Here is a 23,986-nt window from a genome sequence, read left to right on the forward strand (position 1 = left end):
TTTCCACTCTTCTGTCATCACTTACAACAAGGAGAAAAGGGGAAAGTTGCACTTTCTGTCTGTCTCCTGCTCTGTCTCCCCTCATCTGCCTCAGCTGTCATCAACGCTATTATTGCAGGAAAACTCTTTCAGATATTACCTGTGGAGCCGGATTGTCAGGTGGCTCCAGGCACCAGACTGACTGGCTCATCACTGTCCTCATTTAACGCTCCCAGCTCCAACTAACCCCACCTGTTACTGGAGGAGGCATTTAATGAAACATTTAGCATGTGAACGGCTGCATTTGCAGAAGGCTTCCCTAATTCTCTCGGCAGCCTCTTCCTAAGTGTGACAGCTCCCCGTCGACCAGACTGTCGTCACAACATTTTATGCTTCACCTCCGCTCTTTCATGGAGGTCCTTCCCTCAGCCCTGTAATTTGTGCGGCTGCACTCCACCATGAGATGTTCTAATGTGTGTGTAATGAGCGTTGGTGAAGCCTCAATTAAGTTAATTGTAGATCATTGCGTTAATTTCAGTTATTTAGAAAACCACGGCTTTCCTAAATGTTGTTAGCGTGGGATATGTGATGGAAGACTGTGTGTAGAGACGGGGGGGTCGGTTAGCCTCAAGAGCAGCCCTGTGCTCCCGGACGACCCTGATGGGGATTTACTGATAGTAACAATGGTGATGATAAGGCTTTAATGCTGATGACTGTTTTAGTGCGAAGGAGTAACTCATCTGTTTTCCTACAAATAGGCTATATAACACTCATGATCAAACAGTGATATAGTATTTGTTGAGGTTTACCGTGGAGTCTGATGTCTCCGACTGATTGTCTGTTGAATATTGCGTCTTCTTTTATTATTTGTTTTCTTACCCGTAGTGAAATCTTAATGAAGGTCCCACTTTCAGTCAGGCAGGGACATGAAGGCTGCATTCTTCTCACCCTAAGCAGTTATAAGCTTTTATTGGTTTTGGGATGGAGCCAGGACAACAGATCTGTCATCAGTGGCACTGGCGTATTTATCAACTGTATCTGATTTCGTGTTGTGCTCCTGCAAACTGTGCACGCATGCATTTATGCATATATACACACACATATACACCTACACGCAACAACTGTTTAACAGAAATATTAAGCACAATTAATCCAAGATTGTTCATTTTGAAAATGGGACTTTAGTCAAATATTCATTTTGGTGGTTTCCCCCCATAAATTGCTGCAAGCTGCAAAAATTTGGATCACGTTTTCTGTCATAAATCATGACTTACTGCTACATTTAAATAATTACAGACAGGCAATTTATTCTTGGCTCACTGTCCACAGTTTGTGCAATAAGGTGTGTGAGTGTGTTCATTCAATCATCACTTGCTGACAACTCCCTTTCGTTGTGCTCTTTATTGCCATTTTTATAAAGAGCTCATCATTCTCGTGATACGTGCACATTGACACTCACCAGCACAAGCACCTACAGCACAGTGTAACCGACAGAAGTATGCAGCGTGACGGGAAGAAGAGAATATTTTTGCCTTTGCCAGATCAAACCAATCTTCTGATGACTTCTGGAGCGCAACCGGTGCATCGCACCACATAAAAAGATTCAATTATCCTCACATTACCTGGAGCCTGTTTGACAGAAGAGAAACTCATCGTTTAACATTATGTTTTATGCTTGTTTTGCTTCCAGGATAATGGCGTAATTACACTACATAAACGTCACCACCAGATACAACATGAATAGCCCATACATCATCCTAATGAGATACATTAAAATAACACTGCAGATGTTTTTTTTCAATTTGTGAGGAGCAGTAAAAATACATGTTTTTAAAAACACATCTACCACTTAGTATCTAATATGATTTATGAGTCACAGTAATGTTTTACAGAGGGTACATTATTTCTTATTCCCTTCACTTTTCCCACTGCTTTGACACCTCATCACTGTAGTGGAGTCAAGTCCACGTCACAAAAGACTCAGTTGCTGTGCCACAACACTTTTGTCAAGCAGATTTAGGTGAAACCAGAGAGGAACCCGTCTTCCTGTAAGTCCACGGATGGACCATGTGGTCAGTCTGTGCTGGTCACCGCCTGGGCCTTTGGGCTTCCCACGAGAGCTGTTTTTCTTGACGTGAGCAAGACGCAGTGGGTGAACTGGTAGAAGCACACTTTATCCATCAAACCTCACTTTCAAGGCTTGGAGCTGTAGGATGGGATTGTGGTGTCCGAAAGACTGGGCTTTTCTGTAGTGACTCACCAGCCAGTTTGTCACCATTATTAACCTGGCAGCTTATCTTATTTTAAAGATTTGCTTTATAAAGTTAGACCAGTATACCATTACTTCTATGTCTAAAAATGTTCTATATAATGTCCTGTTGGGCCTGGTTCAGTTATGTTCTACAAGTGACAGGTTACTGTGCAGTAAAGCAAGGTTAACAGAGCTACACAGTGTGGTTATATACATAGAGAATATAAATGATAATACAAAAAATGGTTTGTGGTTGGGGTGAAGCCATTTATCATCAAACAATTGTGTTTGCTCTTTTTTAAAAACATACTGACAACAGAAACTGTCCTGATCAAAAGTTGACATACCCTGGTGGTTTGGGCCTGACACACGCGTTTAAATGGCTACTAAACGTAACCATCCTCACCTGTGATCTGTTTGCTTGTAATCAGCGTGTGTGTATAAAACGTCAGTGAGTTTCTGGGCTCCTGACAGACCTCTGCATGTTTAATCCAGTACTGCACTGACTGCTGGATTCCAAGCCTTGGGGAAAGCAAAATAACTATCAAAGGATCTGCACGAGAAACAGGAAAAGTATAAAAAGATATCCAAGGAATTGAGAGGAGTTTTTAGGTATAGATCTGGGCTGCTTTCAGTCACGTGGTGCCTTCATATTTAGGATATAAATTCCAGAATGGTTTTGATCTTCTCACCTGTAATTCTTTGCTCGAATTATTCCAAAATATCCCATTGATGTGTTAACTGAATACAACAGGACTAACTAAACCAAACAGTTTTTGTTTGCTTGTCAATATTTCACAGAGCATTAAGATGCCTGGCATTCACCCCGTGACCTGGACTGGGGCACCATTGGAATTGTACATATGGGTTTGATACAGAGGGCAGATAAGCAAGTAGACAGAGTGGAGCCGTCCCTCGTACAGGACAGGAGGTGTGTGATGTGTCTGTCTGCTCTTCTACTGTTGTGTGTGTGTGTGGTGCTGTGAGACACCATTATAAACTTTATGATATATGTTTTTGTTAGATTAATCATCTTAGTTTACATCCTCTGTGTATCTCAACCTTTTTCTTTCTCGGTTGCATAAGAGACAAAACTAATTTCATTAATAATTAAATGCAGCAGATTGTGTGTGGAACAAACACTGATCTGTTTTTTGTTTTCTCTTCTCTTTATTGTACAATTTTTTCACCCCCCATGTGTGTGAAAAGACAGGACGTGTTCTAGTGATATCTAGCGTCTTACTTTCGTCGTTACTTTTCATTGACAGTAGTTGTTAAAAGCTCTTAACACAAGACAATGAATGACAGTGCAAGAGAGAGCTGGGAATGTGACGTCATTGTTTTCCTAAAGTAGCCTGTTTGCTGTCTACATGGAAACGCAAGGCCGGCCATTTCAGGTCCCCTAAAACGCCGTCTCCGTGTGGGCGGCCCCTCGGTGAGCTCTAATTTAAACTAATCATGAATCTGAGAGCACGTTGGTAGATTCCACAGTGTCTGGACACCGAAGATTCTTCTGAGAATGCAACAAATGCATTGTTTGCCTGCCCCTTTTCTGAAAGTACTACTGACAGACACAAATAAGAAAAGAGTTTAGAATGTGGTGACCACATCACCAGTGAGATAAGGAAAACATAATTACAGCAGGTGTTGCTGTGCTCGGAGGATACAAAGGTCAGGAATGTGTATCTGGTTTATAGGTGGAACTTTGGTCCTCTGCTTCAAGTGCGCTGCGTTTCTTTGTATTAGGACATAAAACATCGAACTGCGAGCAAAAAGAGACACCATGCTCAGGTAAGAAAATCATAACACATTCACCTCTATTGCTTATTTGGTGTATTGTTTGTCTTTTTGACTAGACAGTGCTCAGTTTTGGCTTTGAAATCTGAACATTAATTCACAGGATCTGTCTTCTCGCCTGTGTTTCCTTAATATTTGGTGTCACAGCAAAACCCTGGGTATGTACAGATTAACCCTCGTTGACCACAACTCTTATGTTTCGTGTCACATCACTTAACTATTCCTAATGAGTTTAAAATGGAGAATGTGTTTGTATGGTCACTAGCTTGTATTTGAGCAGCAGTTATGTAACATTTGTCTTCATTCTCAGTCTTCAGATGCAGGATTACAGGATACTGTGATGTAAGTAGAGATTTCCTTTGTGGTTAAACCTCTTTTTGTCGCAGGAAAAGTAGACTGATTTTTCATGGTATTTGTTTCAGGTCGGAGGACAGAGGACGGATCCCTCGGGGAGTTGAGGTGGAACCCCCGGAGGACATGGATGAGACTGACTATGACATTGACCCTAAAATGATGATTTGGAGCAAGATGGATAAACAGCACGAGAAGGCCGAAGCAGATTTGGATGAACTGTACCATCCTTCGATGGCTGATCTTCTCAAAGCCCAGAATTTTGTCCCTGCTGCTGACATCCAGGAAGAGCCTGTGCAGGAAGATGATATTATGAAGTACAATGAGCGACCAGAGGAGGACAAGGATGACATCGACCACCCTGATTTTGGTGAATTGGCCCCAAGTGAACCTGAGCAGGACTGGGATGATGTCTACCACAGAGTAGTGGAGGAGCAGGGTGAACATCTGGCCCCGCTAGCAGTTGAATACAGAGCTGCTGAACAAGTCCCTGTGGGATACTCTGAACCAGAGCAGGATGAGGATGGCCTGTATCATCATGACAACCAGCCTGCACCTGTGCAGATGGAGCTGCTGCTACGTGAGGTCCAGGATAAAACTGAGGTCAGAGTTCACCTTCAGCCAGAGGAAGACATGGACGACCTGTACCACAGAGACCCACCGCAGCCCATTTCTTACCAATATGTTGCTGAAGCTGCTGCTGATTTGCCTTTTCAGAGGAAGTACAGTGAACCAGAGGAAGATCTGGATGAAATCTACCACCACTGATGCCTCCAACAGACACAGAGGTCAACCCTCATGTCAAATCAGACAAAGATCATTCACTTTGTGGTATAAGTACTTCTACTACTACTAATTCCAAGATGTTAAGCGCATGCATGACTGTGTGCCATTTAATTATGTACAGCACAAACACAATATGAAATCATATCAGTCTCAAGTAAACTGGAAATTGTTTTGGGGATGATTGATATTGATTTGCCTCTTATGTTGAGAGCAGAACAAAAAAGAAAATCTGCTTTTTATTATCATTTGAGACATTAAAGTTGTGCCTGAAACAGTCACCGGGTCATTAATCCTCTGAGAGAATGAATCGCTTTTTCAGGATCAAATTACCAAGAAGAGCTTTTTCCCTGCAGAGGGAGATGTTAAAGTTTATGAGCTGCCCTTTGAAAGGCATATTGGAAAACTTAAACTACCACTTCCACTTGATTATCAGTTAGTATCCCAGATAACAGGTAGCCATCGTGCTGATTTAAAAGCAAGACAATTGACATAAAACATCTTGAGAATAGTTTTCCTCAGCACAGAATTTCAGCAGTTTTCCTAAAGACTTTATTCTCTAACATCTTATAGAATAGAATATTTTTAAATTAACTGATAATAGCCAGAAACTGACCAGTCGGCTAATTTTATTCTGGCATAATATTATTTGTGGTATTAAGGTTGCTATATTGATGAGTATTGAAACTTAATTCATTATAGAATAACTAGTACCTTAGCACACTATGTCTTCATGGAAAGCACAATTGTGATGCTTTAATCACAACATCAAATGTGTGTTAGGTTTATTGAATTGCAGGTACAACAAAGACTTTATTCACAAAAACTACAGGTTTAATAGAAGTGAATCACATCATATTTTAGGTATAAGTGTATTTACACTCTGAACTTCTGGAATGATTAGTTTGATATGACACCTCATGTTGATGATTAAGGCGTTAGGACATTATTACTTTGAACGCTGGTGTATCACTGCAGCAGTTGAGCAGGAATGACCCCCTTCTTCAGTATCAAATTACCATAAAGAGCTTTTTCCCTATGGAGACAGAGCAGAGAAAAGATTACAATTAATCAGCTGCACATTTAAAGACATGTTGGAAAACCTTTCCTACCAATTCAACTTGATTACCAGTTGTGATACTAACTGGTAATCAAGTTGAATGACAGTGCCTTCACAGTCAGTTTGACTGACATTTAAAACACAGGCAATTGTAGAAATTTGAATTTATCTAAGCAGGACTAACACGCCCAGATAATTAGATAGGGAGACAAGCTGCAACTATAATATCTTAAGTCAGACATGTGCCACAGTTCACACCCTCTGGCTTAAACCCGGGAATTCCAAAAGAAGCTTGTACAGAGAGAAGGAAAACAACAGCGAGAAACTTTCAGCTTAAAGAATTGAATATAAGTTTATGGACAGTAGTAGGACTCGCAAAGGTGGACACATTTAATTTAATAAATCGATTGGGACAAGTCTAGTAGTACAAGAACTGTGCCCAAAAATCTAGGGACTGATAACATGTAGCCATTTTATGACTAACAATTTTTCTGATTAAAAGAAACAAACCTGACAACTGACTAAAAGATCTTAAGAAAGGTTTCCCCCAGCACAGAATCTCTATCCATCCATCTTCTACTACTTTATCCATCACATGAGGGTCTCAGCTGACCTAGGGCGAAAGGCAGGGTACACTCTGGACAGATTGCCAGTCCATCACAGGGCCACATAAAGACAAACAACCATCCACTCTCACATCTATGGACAATTTAGAGTGTCCAATTTACCTAATCCCCATATTGCATGTTTTTGGACTGTTGGAGGAAGCCGGAGAACCCGGAGAAAACCCATGCACACACACGGAGAACATGCAAACTTCATGCAGAAAGGCCCTTGTTCCAACCGGATCTTGAACCCGGGTCTTCTTGCCACAAAGGCAAGAGTGCTAACCACTACACCAAACGTGTGCCCCCCTGAACTTTATCATAGTGAAAATATTTTTCCAAATTTTTTTGTTTCCCTTTTTCACACACAGTGTCCGAACCCCTCAGCTATAATATTTAAGTGAAGGCAGAGGAAATACACACCCTGTGGCTACGACAGCAAACGCTTTCTTGGCGCGTTCATAGAACGTGAACCTTTCCACCATCTCAAGAGGAGCCTGGGTAAAACAAGAAATCAATGCATAAAGAGTCCAAATTCACACAGTTTAGGTTGTAGTACTTTGAGTTTGTTTTTGTTAAATACTCTGATGGACACGCTGTTTTACCTGAGACCCAGCCTGAGACAAGTAATTAGTGTAGATGTCCCACACAGGGACAGGTAAATGTCTTTGTTTGTCCATGTCTACCAGGTCCATAACAGCAGCCTGTTAAAACATGTTAGTGAAGATTTATTTTTAAGAAAGACAATTTAGCAGGATGAAATCACTTTGTTGACTTTAGCTTATTATGGGGTTTGTACCGGAGAGGGGACGTAGGTGTCCAGGGGCAGCAGCTTCAAAATGGCTTCCAAAAGTTGTGGTATATCCAAGCCTGCATTAAAATGAGACACAGTTGGAACATCCACTTAAAATAAAGTTCCCTCACCCGAAAAGCACTTAAAGCCTCTGTTTTTATACAGTATATAGTTTGGAATTGCAGGATAAATACACTGAGGCTAGTTAGAGCAAACTGCTTTTATGTGTAAATATCTGTACCTATCAGATGACGTCCAGGTACATTTAATAATAATGTTTTAATTTTAATCTGGGAACATATAGGAAGTGTATCTACAAAATGCCAAAATACTTATTATTATTATTATTATTATTATGAGGGACACACAGTGAGCAGGGAATGAGTTTGATGAGGGACCTCCATCCATGTCTACTTAGAATTAAGTAGACATGGATTTTATGAAGTGGCTTAAATCTTGTTTTTCTTTGTGTGTCCTGGCTGGCAGCCATGTTTTAAATGACAGCCCCCTACTTATGTCAATATATTACAACAGCCATTCTCAGAGACACAGTAGATATTCTTTTGGGTCACCAAATCAATTCATAAAACTCATATTTTAAGGTACAAATGACAATGTGGCGAGGAGTGACACCTGATGTGGTCTTCGAGGCGATTGTAAGGAGTCTTTAACTGAGTTACTGTTGCCCTTCACTTCAGACCTCTGGCATCAACCAGGCATTTTTGCCCAGACTGCAAACTGCAGCTCGCTGGATATTTTCTCTTTTTTGAAGCTGTCTCTGTGAACCCTAAACATAGTCGTGCATAAAAAGTACAGTAGATGAGCAGTTCCTGAAATACTGGAACTAACAACCATACCACAAAAGTCATTTAAGTCAACTTGGCTCCATGCCTAAATGCATAGAGGGGCTGCAGTGTGGTTGGCTGATTAAATATTGGCATTAACAAGCAGTTGAACAGTTTTACTTAAGTGTAGTCAGGAAAGCACACACACACTTACTCTTGGCACGATGTGTTATGAATTGTACAGTAGAAAGTGTATATCCTGTATATCCACCATCCAACGAACTATCCCTTTAACTTTTAAAACTGTATTTGAATTCGGCCTCACTGACATGGACTTATATTTAAAGATATATACCATGTTCATACCATCAGCTCTGATCTCTTGTGGGCCACAAGCACAAATGGAGGATGTTGGAAAATTTGCATCGGCAAGAACTGAAAGAAAGAAAGAAGAGAGAGGATCCTGGCTCAGTGAGTCACTCTTTGCTCAGGTGTTGCCTTAGCATCAGCCTATAATCATTTATACAGTGAGTGCACAAACATTCACAGGCTTCCACTGTGTAGAAGAAAGATCACATATACGTCTACAAACAAATGCCATACCCAGCTCATCACCGTGGCCCATTTTAGCGAGAGTATACAGCAGCTCAGGTGACAACACGGACGGGATTCCTTTCAACACCACCATGTTGTTCGCTGTCAAACAGAGAAACACGACCAGAGAGTGTTGAAGTGGAGTGAGAGCAGTCACTCCTCCCTACTTCCCCCTTTGTTTAGCTTCGCCACAAATGCAGGCTCGGGTCTGGCATCAGGAAAAAGTCACTGTGATTAAAATGGGGCAGGGTTTTTCATATAAATAAAATGAATTGATAAACTGTTCAATTTAATAAAAATGTCTCCAGAAAGGCTTAATAACAACATGACAGGGTTTACATATTACACATCAATTTGAGCGCAGACAAAAAAGAAAAAAGTAGCAAACAGAATATTGTCTAAATTTATAAAAACGGTAAAAGTAAAAATGCTGTAAAAAAAAACTGTGTCTCGCATGCATTTATTATGTTGACATCCTTTGTTTGTTTCAGTCTCTGTCAGACAGATGTTTTTCCTGACTTCTTCACTATCTTGCTATAACTAAATCATCTTTGGAGATGTATCATGTGATCAGTGAGACACATTTGTTTGGTTAGATTGAGTAAGTGTGTGTAAAGTCTGCTCTCTAAAAACAAGCAAACTAAATTATAAATATTTAAAGACAGAATAAATAACGGGTGGGATTAATATTACATGTTTTGTTTAGTACTGTATTATGTTTCCACAAAACTCTCTCTCTCTCGCTCTCTCTCCCACTGTGTATGTACATATATATATATATAAATATATATATATATATATATACATACATATATATATATATATATATATATACATATATACATATATATAATATTAGGGCTAAACATTTGAATACGATTATTCATGCGTAGCTGTGGATTCATTATGATTAATCCACATTCCTAAATATGACAGAAACATTCATTCATGTTGTTGGAGCAGGTAGGCAGATATGTCTGCTTAACCATTTTTTTTTTTTATCTATGACAAATACAAATTATGGCATTATTAAAATATAAAAATAACATATCAACGTAATCATACCACACAAAAACTTAATTTGGCTTCCTCCTATGCCTCTGGGCAATTAAAGGATGTGTTATTCACAATCAGAATCATTTTTAAATCAATCTAAAAGAAAATCTTTATAGTAAATAGCCTTCACTCTAAACAATTTGGATATTGCTATTTTAGTAGCAAATATAGGAGGGATGCATCATGCAATGAAGCCTTTTTCTTCAACTACACTTGCACACACGTAAATGTGTTGCTGAGGCAAATTAACTGACTAACATTTTACATTTTCTGAGCATAAAGGCCTTTGCACACCAGACACGTATTTGTCGTGTGAATAATTTGCACGTTTGAAATAGTTTTCGAACATGTGTCCACTCAATGCAGCATTCACATCAGCCAACTTCTATTTTTTTGGATTGTGGTCGATTTTCCCGAGCTTCCTTTTCCGACGAATTCACCATGAACCAATCAGAACGAGTGTTGTTGACAACGAGTGGTCATCTGCCGAGTGAATCGCTTGTTTCCCAAAACCCCATTAATTTTCTTAAACAAGAAAAAACTGAAGATATGTGGACGGAGGTTGTAACAGAGTTTCGGTGGAACGTGTGTGTAAATAGTTTTCACTGACGTTCCCTCTGAGCTGCTGTCTCTGCAGCAGCTGAGTATGTGTGTGTGTGTGTCTGTGATGCCCACTCTGCGCAATTCCACAAATTAATCATCTTGTGTTAACGCGTTATTTTTTACAGCCCTAATATTACAGCCCAGTCTTCAATATTGTGGTTGGAAGCTTCCTATGCCACTAGCTTTTTTTGTTTTGGTTCCATGAAGGCCCCCCATGCCCCCTGTTGCCTGGGGCTGCCGAGTCTTTTAAAACGCCCCTGGTTGCCTGTCGTCTATAGAAGCTATAAAACATCGTGTCATTGTACAACAGGCTGCACAGTCTGTTCGACGTCAGTCTGTGTTATTTCTGACACCCTTGGGTGGGCATAATTCAAAGCAGACGCACAGTTTGAATGTTTCTGTGGTCCCCGTTGGTGCCAAGAATGTGAGATAATGAAAATATTTGTCAGATCACGAAAAGCCCTCCACCCAACCTGTTTCATGTGAGCCACAGAAAACCCTCAGCTGAAAGGTGAATGAAAAAATGCTTGAGGAATCCTGACTATGACCAGAGATCACAATGGTGTAAAGGAAGAGGACATGTGGACATAAAGAAGGCTTTGACAAAAGTCAAGAGACATTTGCAATTTAGTTTATTACTGTCCTTTTAGTCGTTGTTGTGGGGTTTGTGTCGCACTATATTTAGTTTTCTGCTGATTAACAGTGCTGAATTACAGTAATCACTCACAGGAACCCTTTGCCATATAGGGAACAAGTGGAAATGAATTCCTGAATGTAAAAGCTTGTTGTGCAGTGTAGGAATATGAGTGAGGGAACATGGGAGGCTGCTGGGTAGAAGCAGGAGAAAAGGCCCTTGCAGGAGCCAAGCCTGTCTGCTGAAGTGAAAGCCCCCTTTCTCCCTCTCCTGGACCCATGCTGCTTTCTCTTTATCTCGGCTTCTTTAAATGAGTTTATCACGCTATGAGGGTCTGCGCTGCCAAAATGTAACGTTTTGCCCCTTTTGTCAGCGCGGAGAGCCTCAATTGAGTCTACATTTATTGTTTTGACCTTTCGGTAGCCTCAGAAAGGAACTTCTTTTCTGAGCCTCTCTGCAAACTTTTGTGCTTCCCCGCGGACTGAGGAGACACGTTTTTTTCTTCTCCTTCCCCTTTTAAGTTTGGTGCCAGGGAGCCGACAAGAAAGCAAACTCCGGGGGAATATTGAATGAAAATAAAAATCAATTAGGCCATGGCCTTGTGAGGATATGGGGCGCCGCCGTGTGAAGATCAGACAGTAAAAAAAGGTGCTGTGCGATGATTGGAGCGGCAGATGAAAGCACACACTAACCAAATTTGTTCTGGTGTTTTTCTTTGAAATCAAAATTATAATTTTATGTCGCTGAATAGATTAATCTGATAATACCGATGAACTTGGATGGTTATTCTTCTTTATGTCCATCTACAGTAATACTACACAAACTTTTAATTTTATTTTAATAGACCGATGCGTTAATTAATGAATTACTAAAGCACAATGTTTTTCTGCCGACTCTGTTTTTTCTAACATAATTTAAAGGCTTGACACTAAAGGTGAAACTGTACTCCCAGTTGCACCCAGTGAGTTTTACTTCATCTGCATTCAACCCAGTGGTTTTCCGCTCAACAGCCTTTCCTGTGTTTAGAAACACAAGCACCCCATCTAGTGGCGAGAAGTAGACACTTATTTTTGGATTTTAGCGACATAACTATCTGAATCTCTCATGTGTTTCAAAGATGCAATTATAAACCAGGCTCTAAAACCTGAATAATAATTAACCCTTATGTGCACCCTTGGTAAATTGCCATGGGAAGAAAACACAACTCCTTATATGAACACATTATTTTCTATTATTTTTTTTAAAACAAGCCAAGTGAACTTTGAACTGTGACATATTTCCAAATTTCACAAATTCAATCCAATTTTAAACATTTTGAGGAATTTTTGCTCAGATGTGTTTATATACTTGGTGAAAATGGAAAACAATAATTTCATCAAATTGCTTATAGGTTGTACTGAAATAAAGGATAGAAGACACTCTGTACTGCACATTCTTAAAGCCTCTGTATATGTGTTTTAACATAGAAATGGAAAAAGGCTCCGTGTTCTAAGAGGCAAATGTGAGTTAATGTGTGCAATCATAATTTATCAAATCAACTATAAATGTGTACGAAACACTCCAAGGTCTGACTACGGTGTATTTACATGGACAGCAATATTCCAGCAAATGAGACAAATACTGTATCTCATCAAAGGTGGTGAGCACTGTTGTTCTCCCCGTGTTTGCATAGGCTTCCTCCCACCATAAGGTCAGGTTGGTCCCTTGTGGCGGCGCGCTCAGTCGCAGCGGCTCTGATCTGACCTCGAAATTTCGTTGTGCAGTTTCGGTTGTATAATGACAATTAAGACGATTTCGATTTCAAAATAGTGTCAATAGTTGGTTTATTGAAGTAAATGTGTGAATCCATGTTAAACCAGAGCTTTAATTGTAAAGTTACACAGATAAATCAAGCTGCCTACAAAATGTAGACAAACATTCGACAGTCCAAATTACACACCTGCTACAACACAGTTATAGTGTACCCACACTGGCACACTGATATGATCCACATACTGAGCCTGAGCAGGCAGAGATGCACTCACAATGACAAGTCACTCACTGCCAGAATCTTTTTTGAACAGCTTACATGTTCAACAACAATCGGGGTTTTATTTGTGTCACTCGTATTAATGTGGATAAGGAAATAATCCATCGGTCTCAGGAACTGTGTCTTGCTGGCTGAGCTCTAGATCGGGGGACTTTCCTATTTGTCCTGGAAGTTTGCCTTTCTCTTCTCCACAAACGCCGACATGCCTTCTTTGCGATCCTCCTGAAACACAAATGTACATCATGACTCGACTGTCAGAAAATCATTTAAGTCTCTCTAAAAATCGATTATTGTGTAAGTCCAGCTAAAATGTTACACAATTGAATTTCTCAAACTTAGACTAACACACCTAGTTAATGCAGTTGGCAATCAAATAATGTTTAACTGGATCCAAACCGGCCTAGTGCTCTACTCATGTTCCACAGGTCCTGCCCCCGGGCTTGGAGCCAAAAATAATAAAAGAAGCTGTTGCAGAGAAGAAGACGAAAGCCAGACTAGTGCGTTTAACGGCTGACGAGAAAACCAAATTTCTGCTCTGTTAGCTCAGTGAATGAAATATTTTGAGGTTAAAGGACAGCAGAAAGACACAAAATGCGGCTGCTTACGTGTTTTAGTCTGCAACATACTTGCTGTGTCTCAATAGTCAAGGCTGCAAATGTGCAACCCAGAAATGTGACAGTTGAGCCCCTTCTGCTTCTCCTAATAGAATCTGGCTACAATTAGTAATAATTGTGCAGAAATCATAAACGTTACGTTTCTTCCTTTATTTTGGTCTGTTCATAAAAACAAGCCAAGTGAACTTTAAACTGTGACGCATTTCCACAAATTAAAATAAATTTAAAATGTTTTTAGTAGGTGTTTATATAGTTGGTGGGAATGAAGGAAAATTGCCTGTAGTTTGTGCTTAAAAAAAAGAATATAAGACACTCTATCGCCTACTACTGACAAGTTATAATGAGTATACCGCCACCTAGTGTAGCAGAGGACACACTGGCTGTTCTACTCACCGTAGCAAAGGTAGCGTGGAACAAGCGCTTTTCCATACGATTGCCCTCAGCCAAAGTCAGCTCAAAAGCTAAAATCACACAAAGAGAAAAAAGTCACACAAAACTGAAACCGACTCAATGTTTTAAGATATACAGCCTTTTAAACCAAAGTTACACACCTGCATTTACAGCCTCTTTAGCCATAGCAGAGACCAGTTTGGAGTTGGCGGCCACTTTTTCTCCACATTTCACAGCTTCAGCCACGAGCTGGTCCACGGGATAGATTTTACTCACTAAACCTGAGGGACAAGAAGAGTACAGCTCCAAATGTATATATATATATATATGTACAGTATGTACATGAAATGAATGTTTATTTAATGGAGCGTAAAGTACAATAAGTGTCTCACAAATTCAACTCATGTACAGTGATTGATTATATTTACTTTCTTACAATGCAGTTACCTGACTGTTTTGCTTCTTGAGCATTAATTCTGTCTCCTGTTAGAACCATTTCCATAGCCAGGGACTTGCCCACCGCACGAGTCAGGCGTTGGGTGCCACCCACTCCTGCAGGAAGACACATGTGGTTAAAAAGCTGCCTCAAAAACGAGACTCTGGTGACCTGAGTATCAGGAAGTGAATGAAGTCTGAACAGAGAAAGAAAGGAGATACGAGTGAGTCTTTACCTGGAATGGTCCCCAACAGGATCTCAGGTTGACCAAACTGTGCTTTCTCTCCTGCGTAGATAATGTCGCACATCATGGCGAGCTCACAGCCTCCACCCAGCTGAGAGATTAGATTGCAGAGTCAAGCGTGAAAGAATCAAATGAGATTTCTATTCATTGTTTCAGATTTCAGGAAATATTGACAAGCATTCTGTTGCCTCCCCATGAACAACATGGTGGACCTATGTTGACTGACTCATCTGTCATACATGGTACTTTCTCTCAGCTTATAATATAAATGGCATAAATTGAAAAGGCCACTCACAGCAAATCCATTGACAGCTGCAATTATAGGTTTCTTTACTGTGGATACCCTGTTCCAATGAGCCAGGAAGTTTCCACTAAAACACTCTTGGAAGGTTAGATTCTGCATCTCTTTAATGTCGGCTCCCGCTAAAAAAACATAATAAATGGATTTATTGTCGCAACCAGATGAAAGATAAGATGTGGATACAAATCTCAATAAAAAAAGAAAAAAAGACCAGTTTCACTCACCAGCAAAGGCTCGCTCACTGCCGGTGATAACAACAGCTCCAATGTCGCTGTCGGCTTCAAATGAATCTAGCGCCAGTCCGACCTCCTTCATAAGCCCGCCACACAGAGCGTTAAGAGCCTTAGGTCGGTTCAGCTGGATGAGACCGACATCCTTCTTCTCACCTCGCTTTTCCACCAAAATATACTCATATTGACCACCTGCATGAAGGAGTAATAAACAATATAGTTTACTGCATCAAATATAGCTGATATTTTCCAGAACAACTCGAGGTGAAGTGATATTGTTTAATATCTAGGCCTTGGTATTTCCTTTCGTGAAACATATAGAGGCCACTTTACAAGACATACTTTTATTTTGAATAATAATAACATACCATTTAACATTTCACTGGCTTTATTTTGGCCCTGCAGCTTAAGTGACATTTACTGTATTTGCTACCATGTCGATTTTGTAATCTGAATTGACAGAGGCATCGGCATGATGCCAATATTTTCAGCACACCCCTAATTGTCCCATTCTAAATCACAACAATACTCATTTTACTTATAGCAAGACAGAAGAACAATTAAGGATTTTGCTCTTCTATACCCTTAAAACGTATTTGAGAAAACTAAAACCAAGGTTTGTAAAGAGCTGCATGTTCAGCGTTTACTGCTTGTAGCAGTTGTGTCACCTTCTACCTGGGGGCAGGTGATGGGTCACCAGAGTGGTCTGACTAATTGTGACAGAAACACAAGGAAAGGCAAAGCTTTGGTTAATCATTCATGAAGATCAGCACTGTCAAGGTCTTACATAGACATGGACTCATCTTGTGGGGTAAAGGTGAAGAGTCTCAGTCTAGTCTTGATGAGCTGCTTTACACTACATTTTTAGGATTCACCCATCTTTCATACCCATTAACACGCTACGACATGGGGTTAAGTGTCTTGCTCAAGGACATATAGACTAGCAGAAACTGAACCCACAACCATCCAGTTGAAAGACAACTTGCTCTACCACTGAGCTATCATGACTCAATCACAATGCCTTACTTTTTTTAATACATTTATTTCTAAAAACTTAAATACATTTTATATCAGAAAATGACTTTTGATACTACCGAAGTACAGGAAACTCCATAGACTTTTACTTAAGTAATATTATACAAAGTGACTTCAACCAAAGTCATTTTCTGGTAAGATAGTTTTACTTTTACTCAAGTATCCTTTTTATCTACTTTACACAAGGCTGCCTGCAGTACACACATCAACACGTCATATGTTTCATGACATTGTGGCTGGAGCAGAGTGAGTGACCCTGAGCTGAGTTTGAAACGCTCACCGGAGCTGCAGAAGCGGGCGGCGGACAATGCAGCCGGCGCTAACGTGCTGCGTGGCTTCAAGAGCAACGCGGCTCTTCTGCAGAGGAACGACATGACTTCTTTCCGTTTACTGTTGTCAGTTACGTCGCTCCACCAGTTCTCCTCGATGCTCTGGATGCAACTTCCGCCTCCTGTGACTTCTTCTTGTCCTTCTTCCTGTTCTTCTCGGTGAAAACAAAGCAATGGCGCATTACCGCTACCAACCGGTGAGGGCAGCGAACATATCGGATTTAATATGTTTATTCTACTGCAGTGACATTAATCAAAAGTTGGATATTTAACAGACCTTCACCCCAACTCCAACAGCGGCTCGTTCATCAGTTTCACCCGGCGTTTGCTGCACGTTCGCGTGGCGGGTGGTTAGAACATTAGCTTACTGCTGCCCACTGACAACAACGGCTTTATTTAGGGACCGTCAAAAAAATTACAGTTTTCTGCGCACACTATCCAAAAAAATATTCTACAAATGACAGATACATGAGAACATTACACAAAATAAATCTCACAACTGTGGTTATTGCAAATGTGTCAATAAGTAAGTGCACTTTTTCAAAAGCTTTTATGTCACGTGACCAAGTCACTTCAATGTAGGGTAGAATCCTCTTCACATTTTTCTTGTGGAAAAATTATTATTTTTTTAATAGTTTTCAAAGAATAGGGCAAACCTTTTTCAGTATTCCCCTCGTCCCCCAATTTTATTTCAATGTTTTTGTTGAAAAATATGATTCTTCTGTATAATGTAGGAAAACTATTTACAGATTCCATAAATACTCAGTGATTAGATATTATGTATCACACGATTTGAAGTAGGTGGATACATAAATTAATTAGACATTTCGCACTGAATGAATAAGATGAAAAAAACATGTATATAATCCAAAATAATAAAATAATACCTAAATACAATACCATAAATGGACGTCTTGAGCGCGCCGCGCGTTCTCGCAGTCAGCCGCATGAGCGAGCCTTCATGCATCGCGCACGACAATAGCCTCTTGTCTCTCCTGCGATCGCCAAAAAGGCAAACTGGGATTTAAAAAATAAAACACACGGGGAATCAGGTAAGGACCAATTAAGCTTTTGGATCCACTGAATTATTCACGTGTGTGTGTCTTTTATAATGGTGGGATTCATTCAAGCGACGCTGAGGATGCAGTCAGATAAACATCATACATTTGCAGTGTTTATACATTAGATTAACATAATCCAAAACAGATAAAACGCAAACGTGCAACAATATTACTAATACAAAATATGTATTTTTTTTACTTGATGGCTTAGTTACCTGCTAGATATGAATGGAGCATCTACGGTGGCCTGCATCACCTACAGACATGCCAGCCTGTGCCTTTTATTCATAATAATAATAATAATCCACAATGTATATCCTGTATATATTAATATACTCTAGAATTGATCAACACATAGATCATAGCTCAAAATCATGATTTAAAGGTTCAGTGTGTAACATTTTAGGAGGGTTTCCAGGCATAAATTGAGTATACTACCCAAAAATATGAAGTAAATGAATGCTTCCAAGATAAAAAAATTGTTTGATTTTCATAGCCTTAGAATAAGCATTTTATATGTGCATAGACAAGGGCCTTGCATTATGTAGGTCGCCATCACTGCTATCGTCAGTATCCACTGCTTGCAAGGAACGAGAAGAGCAGTGACTCAAATGGTGCTTCTTCACTATACAGTTGTAGCACGGCACGGCCAGACTCTACGAGCTTTTGGTCGCTTTCCTTTACCATAGTACCTCCTCAACGGGGGCGGGGTCATCATACCGCACCTGCACGACTTTTGTACGTGACACAAACGAGTGATGACCAAAGCAGTTGTTTTCGGTGTAATTAATCAGTAGAATCAGTTAATTAAAAATATTTGTTCAGTACTCCCTGCATGACTGATGATGAGGCTACAACTTAACACATTATACAATGTTCCCATAATCAAATTATTGACTAAAAGATAAGGCATAACTTCTCCATTTCAGACTTTGTGCAGTGATACTGTGCGTCCACCCCACATAGGCCTAAAATGTGCTTCTTTGCTGCATTAGATCTTCTCCCTGCACAGATGTTGGGAATAAACCAGCTGGTTGCAACATGCTGGACTTGCCTTCTGCTCTCTGCTTTCCTGTGTGAGCCCACGCTGGCCAAGGGCGGTCGTGGAGGTTCCCGGGGCTCCTCTCGAGGCTCCCACTCGCGCAGCCCCACGGGGGGGAGTTACCGAGGAGGAGGTGCCTATGGTGGAACGCGCTCTCGCTTCAGGTCAGCGGGGCGAACATCCCCGGTGAAGGTGGCAAGTGCTGCAGCAGCAGGGGCAGCAGTGGCGCTAACTGCGGATAAATGGTACGCGTCTGCCTACCGCCGCAGCAATGCCGACAGCTCAGAGGACGGACTGGATTATTACAACAGGACCAATTACTTTGATGCACTGATGTCGGGTTCAGCCCATATGGGATCTTCTCTGTCTCAGCTGGTTGCCATCATCTTTGCAACATTTTCACCCATATATGAGCTCTTCTTGGACTGTACACTGTAGATTTCTTTTAAATTATTTATGATACATTTCTGATTCAGTTTAGGCCTGAGCTTCTCTGGATCTGACTATGATGTGCAGCAGGACTGACTGGCATCTGCATGGGGGGGACCAGCTAGAGGTGCAGCCCAGTGGTGAAGTGACAGGAAAACAAAAAAAACATCACTGTACTGTACTGTTTTTACACATCTAATCCTCTATACAAACATGCATAACCAGCACATTACCAGTCATTGTGACATTGTTTCACCTTTTGAAGAGTGCACTTTATAACTAACACTTCTGTGTTATACTGGGGCCAAACTCTAAGAGTAATCAGATTTGTTTCCTTCACTAAATCTTGATTCCTCCATCTAATTAATATATTTTTGATGAAAAGCAAACAAACAGAAGCAATGGCCTAACTGCTGGCCATCGAAACAGTGTGAGTGCCATCACTACTCTGACCGACTAAAAGAAAGTTTTTATTTGTCATTTTGATTCTAAAAATAAACCTGGACTCATTGCAGTTTAACTGCAGTATTCTCTGGTGAACTGAGTGAAAGAACCAGCATTTAAACTGATGCGTGTAATTTTAACATTTTGCTTTTCAAAAAATTCAAATTTTAAATTGTTTTATTCCTTTCTACAAAATCTCAGCTCAGTTATATGACTGATTTTTGTTAGCAGACTAAGAGCAGTATGTCCTCTATCATAAGAATTTATTGTGCAATTTACATCCTTTTTATACTGTAATTTTGCTAAAATGTTCTCAACTCACTTCTTAAGACTTAATTGCTGCTCTCACTGTTGCCAGTCCATTGTCCAAGAAGAACTTTTTACCTGCTGTAGAAACTCAGGAGCAACCGACTGTTCCATATCTATCTAAGTGCACTCACACTATGTACACAGTATGTTAATACTAACATGTTTGTTATCACTGTCTTTATGATAATAAATAGTTGTCAGATACATGTGCCTCATGTTTTCGAATACCAAACATTGCACCTGAATTAAGTTCAACAGTTTTATTTACAAAGGACACAGTGTTTGTGGAGTTTTTAATTTACAAAACAGAATTTATCATGTCCCCAAAATGTCAGACGATGTTTCCCACCAGACATACTGTATGTTGTGGTTAAAAATAAATCCTTCTTCCGGGTTAAAGAGAAACTTGGAAAAGCACCTCAAAAGTCTGTGTATCTGGATTCAAACGGTCAGTCCAGCATCACTTGTCCCAGCTCCCCTTTCCTGAAAGCTCTAATGAAGTCATAAGCTGCTGCTGTGTAGTTTGGGATAGTCACAGTAATGTTCCCTGATGGAGATAAAGAACAATGTCAATGCAAGGCCATTTGTTAATAGGCTGTTGATCGTGCCATCAAACTGAAGACAAATTACATACATCTCTTGGACAGAATCAATATTTTTTTAGTGGCAGTGAAACTAAACACGTCATGTGCTGCCTACCACTTCAAAAGAGTCCTGTGGTTTGTGTTCTGTATCTACACATCAGGGAACTATGGTGGCCTTTGAGACACAATGTTGTACTTTGTTTGTTTAATATATACAATTCAGCGTAAAACCTCTAGTTATTCCTCTTATTACTAATCTAATTCTATATAAAAACAGAAGTTATCAATGGAGTTAGTGTTTTCTTACCCACTCCAGTGATGGCTGTGACCCTCTGGGTCTTTTTAAGTTTCACAGCAATGTGTTTGAGGACATGTTGGATGTCATCACTGGGCTCCTGCAGGTCGTATTTTTCCACGTAACTACACATGAAACAACCATGCTATTGTGAATCAAAGGGACTTCATGATCAATACATTATGACAGAAAATAAATACAAAAATAAATGAATAAATCACACCTGAACTTCCCCAGCCTGTTTAGGGAATACAGTAAGTAGTCAGCGATAATATCCTCCCCAACTAAATGGTCCAGTATAGTTCCTGGAGGATAAAAAAATTAATGAAAATATTAGTTTAACACATTAAAAAACACACATAAGAGCTCTGACGCTAAATATACCACAACCAAGGTGATTCCTAAATAACAGTCATTCATCTACAGTTCTTCCACTACTACTGCACATGAGTCATGGGAAAACCCCCACACACACACAGGGAGAACATGCTAACAGGGCAAGAATGCTAACCAATTTATAATCAATGTTCCACTCACCACATAAAGCCAGCTTCATGCCAGTTTCAACACTCTCAATCTTGGGAGGCAGGACTCCCGGTGTGTCCAACAAGTATATTATAGGTCGCTCACTCACCTGAAGACAAATGCAGGTAACAAGTACTTCACAGATGCAAAAAGCAATTAACACACACTCATATACAAAAAGATAAACCGTGTCTTTGACACTTACCTGGATTCTAGTAAGGACCGCTTTAGTTATACCAGGCTCCCCACCTACTCGAGATGCACGACCTGGTGTATCATTCCAACAATTAAAATATGATATTGAATCAATGTCCAGCGCCTCTCAAATGTTTTATTACCCATACCTTTCTTTAAGTTTGTTCTTCTTAATGAGTTAATTAGAGATGACTTCCCCACATTAGGCACTCCGATCACCATCAGGCAATAGTTTGTATTCTGCAAGTTTATCATGACAAAAAGAAAAATTAAGGTAACTGGACAACACATTAAGATGTAACCTCCGCCATCTTCAATATGTAATAAGTTAAATGCCATTTGAAATAAGTTTAGAGATTCATAAATTTAAGCTAGATGATGCGCTGACGGCTGCATCTTTCAGCGGCCTTATAATTTTGAATGATTCTCAAAGCTTAAATATATTATGATATTGTTTGTAGTGAGCAGACCTCATCTCTGTTAAAACGTGGTGTGTTTCCAATAATGTCCATCACCATTGGCACCAACTATAGAAATAAAGAAAACAGTAATAATTTGCAAAGTCATGCTCAGACCTTTTCCTCCATATTAACTGAAGTAGACCAAACAAAAGTGACCTCTACCTTTTTGATATTTTCATCTCTCTGCTTCAAACAGTCTGTGAAAAGAACATTCCTGACCCCATCTTTTTCCAGCTTCTTAAGGATTCTCTAAGTGGTAAATGTACAGATGAAATTAAATTGCTGTTGACTTTGTGCTGTAACGCTGCTAAAACTGTAACAGACTTAACCTGCTGGCTGCTCAGATCAGCAAGGTCCATCTTGTTGAGGATTAGCACATGTGGCTTGGCATCCAGAGTCTCCTGAAACATGGGGTTTCTTCCAGAAAATGGCATGTGCTTAATGTTAAAGAGAATTGTCAAAGTGTTCAGACTAACCTGACAATACTCCTAAGATATTATCCTCAAACACTGTGCAATGTGTGCGCCTGTTATTTGCATTTTATGCACCGAACAACTAATTGATTAATTAAAGTTTAATCTGTCGATTTCTTTCTCTATAAATGGCTTAGTTGACTAGACCTGTAATCCAAGCATGAATGAAAAGGTTCATACAGTATTAAAGTGTGTTTTGTATCCGCTAAGGTCAGACCAATAATAAGTCATATGCATACTGCATTTACTGAATTTAAGAAGGATTTCTCTCCAGTTGTCGGCTTGCTCAAACTTCTGCTTATAATTGAATTGAAGAAAATATAACTGTAATACCTTGTGTTTCTGGAGTGACACAGTTGTGCAAAGACAGTTTGTTGTAATAGGACAGTACAACATGCTATAACTATATTACAGTTTTTCTCCTGGTTATGACAACACAAGCTGTGTTGTCATGTCCTGGGGAAGTAAGTCTGGTTCCCCCTCCAGTGTATATCATGTCATATGATAAAATGCATCAATAAGCTCCTGCAGATTCACTTGTAAAAACTGAGCTGCCCTATTTTGTCCTTCAATTTGTCCAGCACGTATTACTTCCCTGAAGTCTGTTCCTGAGTGGCTGTTAAATGATAAAATGATTATTAACCAAACAAGTCTTGTGATTTAATCTTCATAGCTATGACAGTAAAAAATATTTTTGGATTATGGACAAATCTGAACATTTGAGGGATGTATCGACAGATTTTTTTTTTAATATTATTTTTTTAAACACATTAAGAGCAAGTTTACTAACATTAAACTACCCATACTTCTGACACTTGTACATTCAGCTTAAAAAAAAGGATATTCTTGCATCGTGGATTTCTAAAGTGCAGTCCACACTCTTGAGGCTGGCTCTCATCTGCTTCAATCCTACAGACAGTGAGAGGAAAACACAGACATTTACATACATGTACATTTGACATGACCCTGCAGGTAAAGCTGTCACCTTTAGCCATGTGTCCAGGGAACCAGTGAGCCACATCCCGTCCACCGAAGTCGAAAACGGTTCTGAACTTTTCGACATTTCGCAGAACCTGGTGCAGTTTCATGGTTACATAAATACAACTATGCCTGATTTTAAATCTGTGTCCATTCAAAATAACCTCTACACCTACAATTTAAGCATCAATACTGAGAACATGCTGATGCGCCACACTGTTTACACGCCGACTGGAATCTACCGGCGAAATTACTTTGTTCCGCTTGATGACTTCTTCGCTCTTTCATTTA

General features: G+C 39.9%; 5 protein-coding genes across 5 annotated transcripts; 2 read left to right on the plus strand and 3 right to left on the minus strand.

Annotated features, from left to right (window-relative positions):
- The first annotated feature begins 3,723 nt into the window (after positions 1–3,723).
- Positions 3,724–5,442, plus strand: si:ch211-217g15.3 (uncharacterized protein LOC368914 homolog). The gene is made up of 4 exons (XM_044045044.1): positions 3,724–4,021; positions 4,131–4,185; positions 4,338–4,369; positions 4,450–5,442. Exons 1-4 carry the CDS (start codon positions 4,014–4,016, stop codon positions 5,144–5,146), a joined length of 792 nt encoding a protein of 263 aa, XP_043900979.1. The 5' UTR covers positions 3,724–4,013; the 3' UTR covers positions 5,147–5,442.
- Positions 5,443–5,929: 487 nt separating this feature from the next.
- fuom (fucose mutarotase) lies at positions 5,930–9,133 on the minus strand. The gene is made up of 6 exons (XM_044045045.1): positions 9,008–9,133; positions 8,771–8,839; positions 7,626–7,696; positions 7,432–7,530; positions 7,250–7,323; positions 5,930–6,197 (listed from the first exon to the last, which is right to left on the minus strand). Exons 1-6 carry the CDS (start codon positions 9,090–9,092, stop codon positions 6,131–6,133), a joined length of 465 nt encoding a protein of 154 aa, XP_043900980.1. The 5' UTR covers positions 9,093–9,133; the 3' UTR covers positions 5,930–6,130.
- A 3,964-nt stretch (positions 9,134–13,097) lies between these two features.
- On the minus strand, positions 13,098–17,022 carry echs1 (enoyl CoA hydratase, short chain, 1, mitochondrial). Its single transcript, XM_044046146.1, has 8 exons — positions 16,851–17,022; positions 15,530–15,727; positions 15,300–15,427; positions 14,996–15,095; positions 14,772–14,876; positions 14,486–14,605; positions 14,328–14,395; positions 13,098–13,542 (listed from the first exon to the last, which is right to left on the minus strand). The coding sequence occupies exons 1-8, from the start codon at positions 16,942–16,944 to the stop codon at positions 13,477–13,479; spliced, it is 879 nt and encodes a 292-aa protein (XP_043902081.1). The 5' UTR covers positions 16,945–17,022; the 3' UTR covers positions 13,098–13,476.
- A 22-nt stretch (positions 17,023–17,044) lies between these two features.
- On the plus strand, positions 17,045–20,388 carry sprn (shadow of prion protein). Its single transcript, XM_044046147.1, has 2 exons — positions 17,045–17,096; positions 18,956–20,388. Exon 2 carries the CDS (start codon positions 18,973–18,975, stop codon positions 19,438–19,440), a length of 468 nt encoding a protein of 155 aa, XP_043902082.1. The 5' UTR covers positions 17,045–17,096; positions 18,956–18,972; the 3' UTR covers positions 19,441–20,388.
- A 72-nt stretch (positions 20,389–20,460) lies between these two features.
- Positions 20,461–23,944, minus strand: mtg1 (mitochondrial ribosome-associated GTPase 1). Its single transcript, XM_044046145.1, has 11 exons — positions 23,703–23,944; positions 23,562–23,626; positions 22,574–22,678; positions 22,407–22,493; positions 22,254–22,310; positions 21,933–22,023; positions 21,794–21,855; positions 21,601–21,697; positions 21,287–21,368; positions 21,076–21,188; positions 20,461–20,731 (listed from the first exon to the last, which is right to left on the minus strand). The coding sequence occupies exons 1-11, from the start codon at positions 23,803–23,805 to the stop codon at positions 20,634–20,636; spliced, it is 960 nt and encodes a 319-aa protein (XP_043902080.1). The 5' UTR covers positions 23,806–23,944; the 3' UTR covers positions 20,461–20,633.
- Positions 23,945–23,986: the final 42 nt, after the last annotated feature.

The sequence above is a fragment of the Solea senegalensis genome, linkage group LG15 (genome assembly GCF_019176455.1).
Source record: "Solea senegalensis isolate Sse05_10M linkage group LG15, IFAPA_SoseM_1, whole genome shotgun sequence".
In the NCBI taxonomy this organism is placed as follows: Eukaryota; Metazoa; Chordata; class Actinopteri; order Pleuronectiformes; family Soleidae; genus Solea; species Solea senegalensis.

Coding starts and splice junctions, on each gene's coding strand:
- si:ch211-217g15.3 (XM_044045044.1), top strand. Junction 4,186..4,337: donor GTGTCACAGCAAAACCCTGG/GTATGTACAGAT, acceptor CTTCATTCTCAG/TCTTCAGATGCAGGATTACA. Junction 4,370..4,449: donor GGATTACAGGATACTGTGAT/GTAAGTAGAGAT, acceptor TATTTGTTTCAG/GTCGGAGGACAGAGGACGGA.
- fuom (XM_044045045.1), bottom strand. CDS start 9,092: ATGGTGGTGTTGAAAGGAATCCCGTCCGTGTTGTCACCTGAGCTGCTG. Junction 8,840..9,007: donor GGGCCACGGTGATGAGCTGG/GTATGGCATTTG, acceptor TCTTTCTTTCAG/TTCTTGCCGATGCAAATTTT. Junction 7,324..7,431: donor TGTCTCAGGCTGGGTCTCAG/GTAAAACAGCGT, acceptor TGTTTTACCCAG/GCTCCTCTTGAGATGGTGGA.
- echs1 (XM_044046146.1), bottom strand. CDS start 16,944: ATGTCGTTCCTCTGCAGAAGAGCCGCGTTGCTCTTGAAGCCACGCAGC. Junction 14,396..14,485: donor TAAAGAGGCTGTAAATGCAG/GTGTGTAACTTT, acceptor GTGTGATTTTAG/CTTTTGAGCTGACTTTGGCT. Junction 13,543..14,327: donor TCCACGCTACCTTTGCTACG/GTGAGTAGAACA, acceptor TTTGTGTTTCAG/GAGGATCGCAAAGAAGGCAT.
- sprn (XM_044046147.1), top strand. CDS start 18,973: ATGTTGGGAATAAACCAGCTGGTTGCAACATGCTGGACTTGCCTTCTG.
- mtg1 (XM_044046145.1), bottom strand. CDS start 23,805: ATGAAACTGCACCAGGTTCTGCGAAATGTCGAAAAGTTCAGAACCGTT. Junction 21,856..21,932: donor AAGAACAAACTTAAAGAAAG/GTATGGGTAATA, acceptor ATGATACACCAG/GTCGTGCATCTCGAGTAGGT. Junction 21,189..21,286: donor AACAGGCTGGGGAAGTTCAG/GTGTGATTTATT, acceptor TTTCATGTGTAG/TTACGTGGAAAAATACGACC.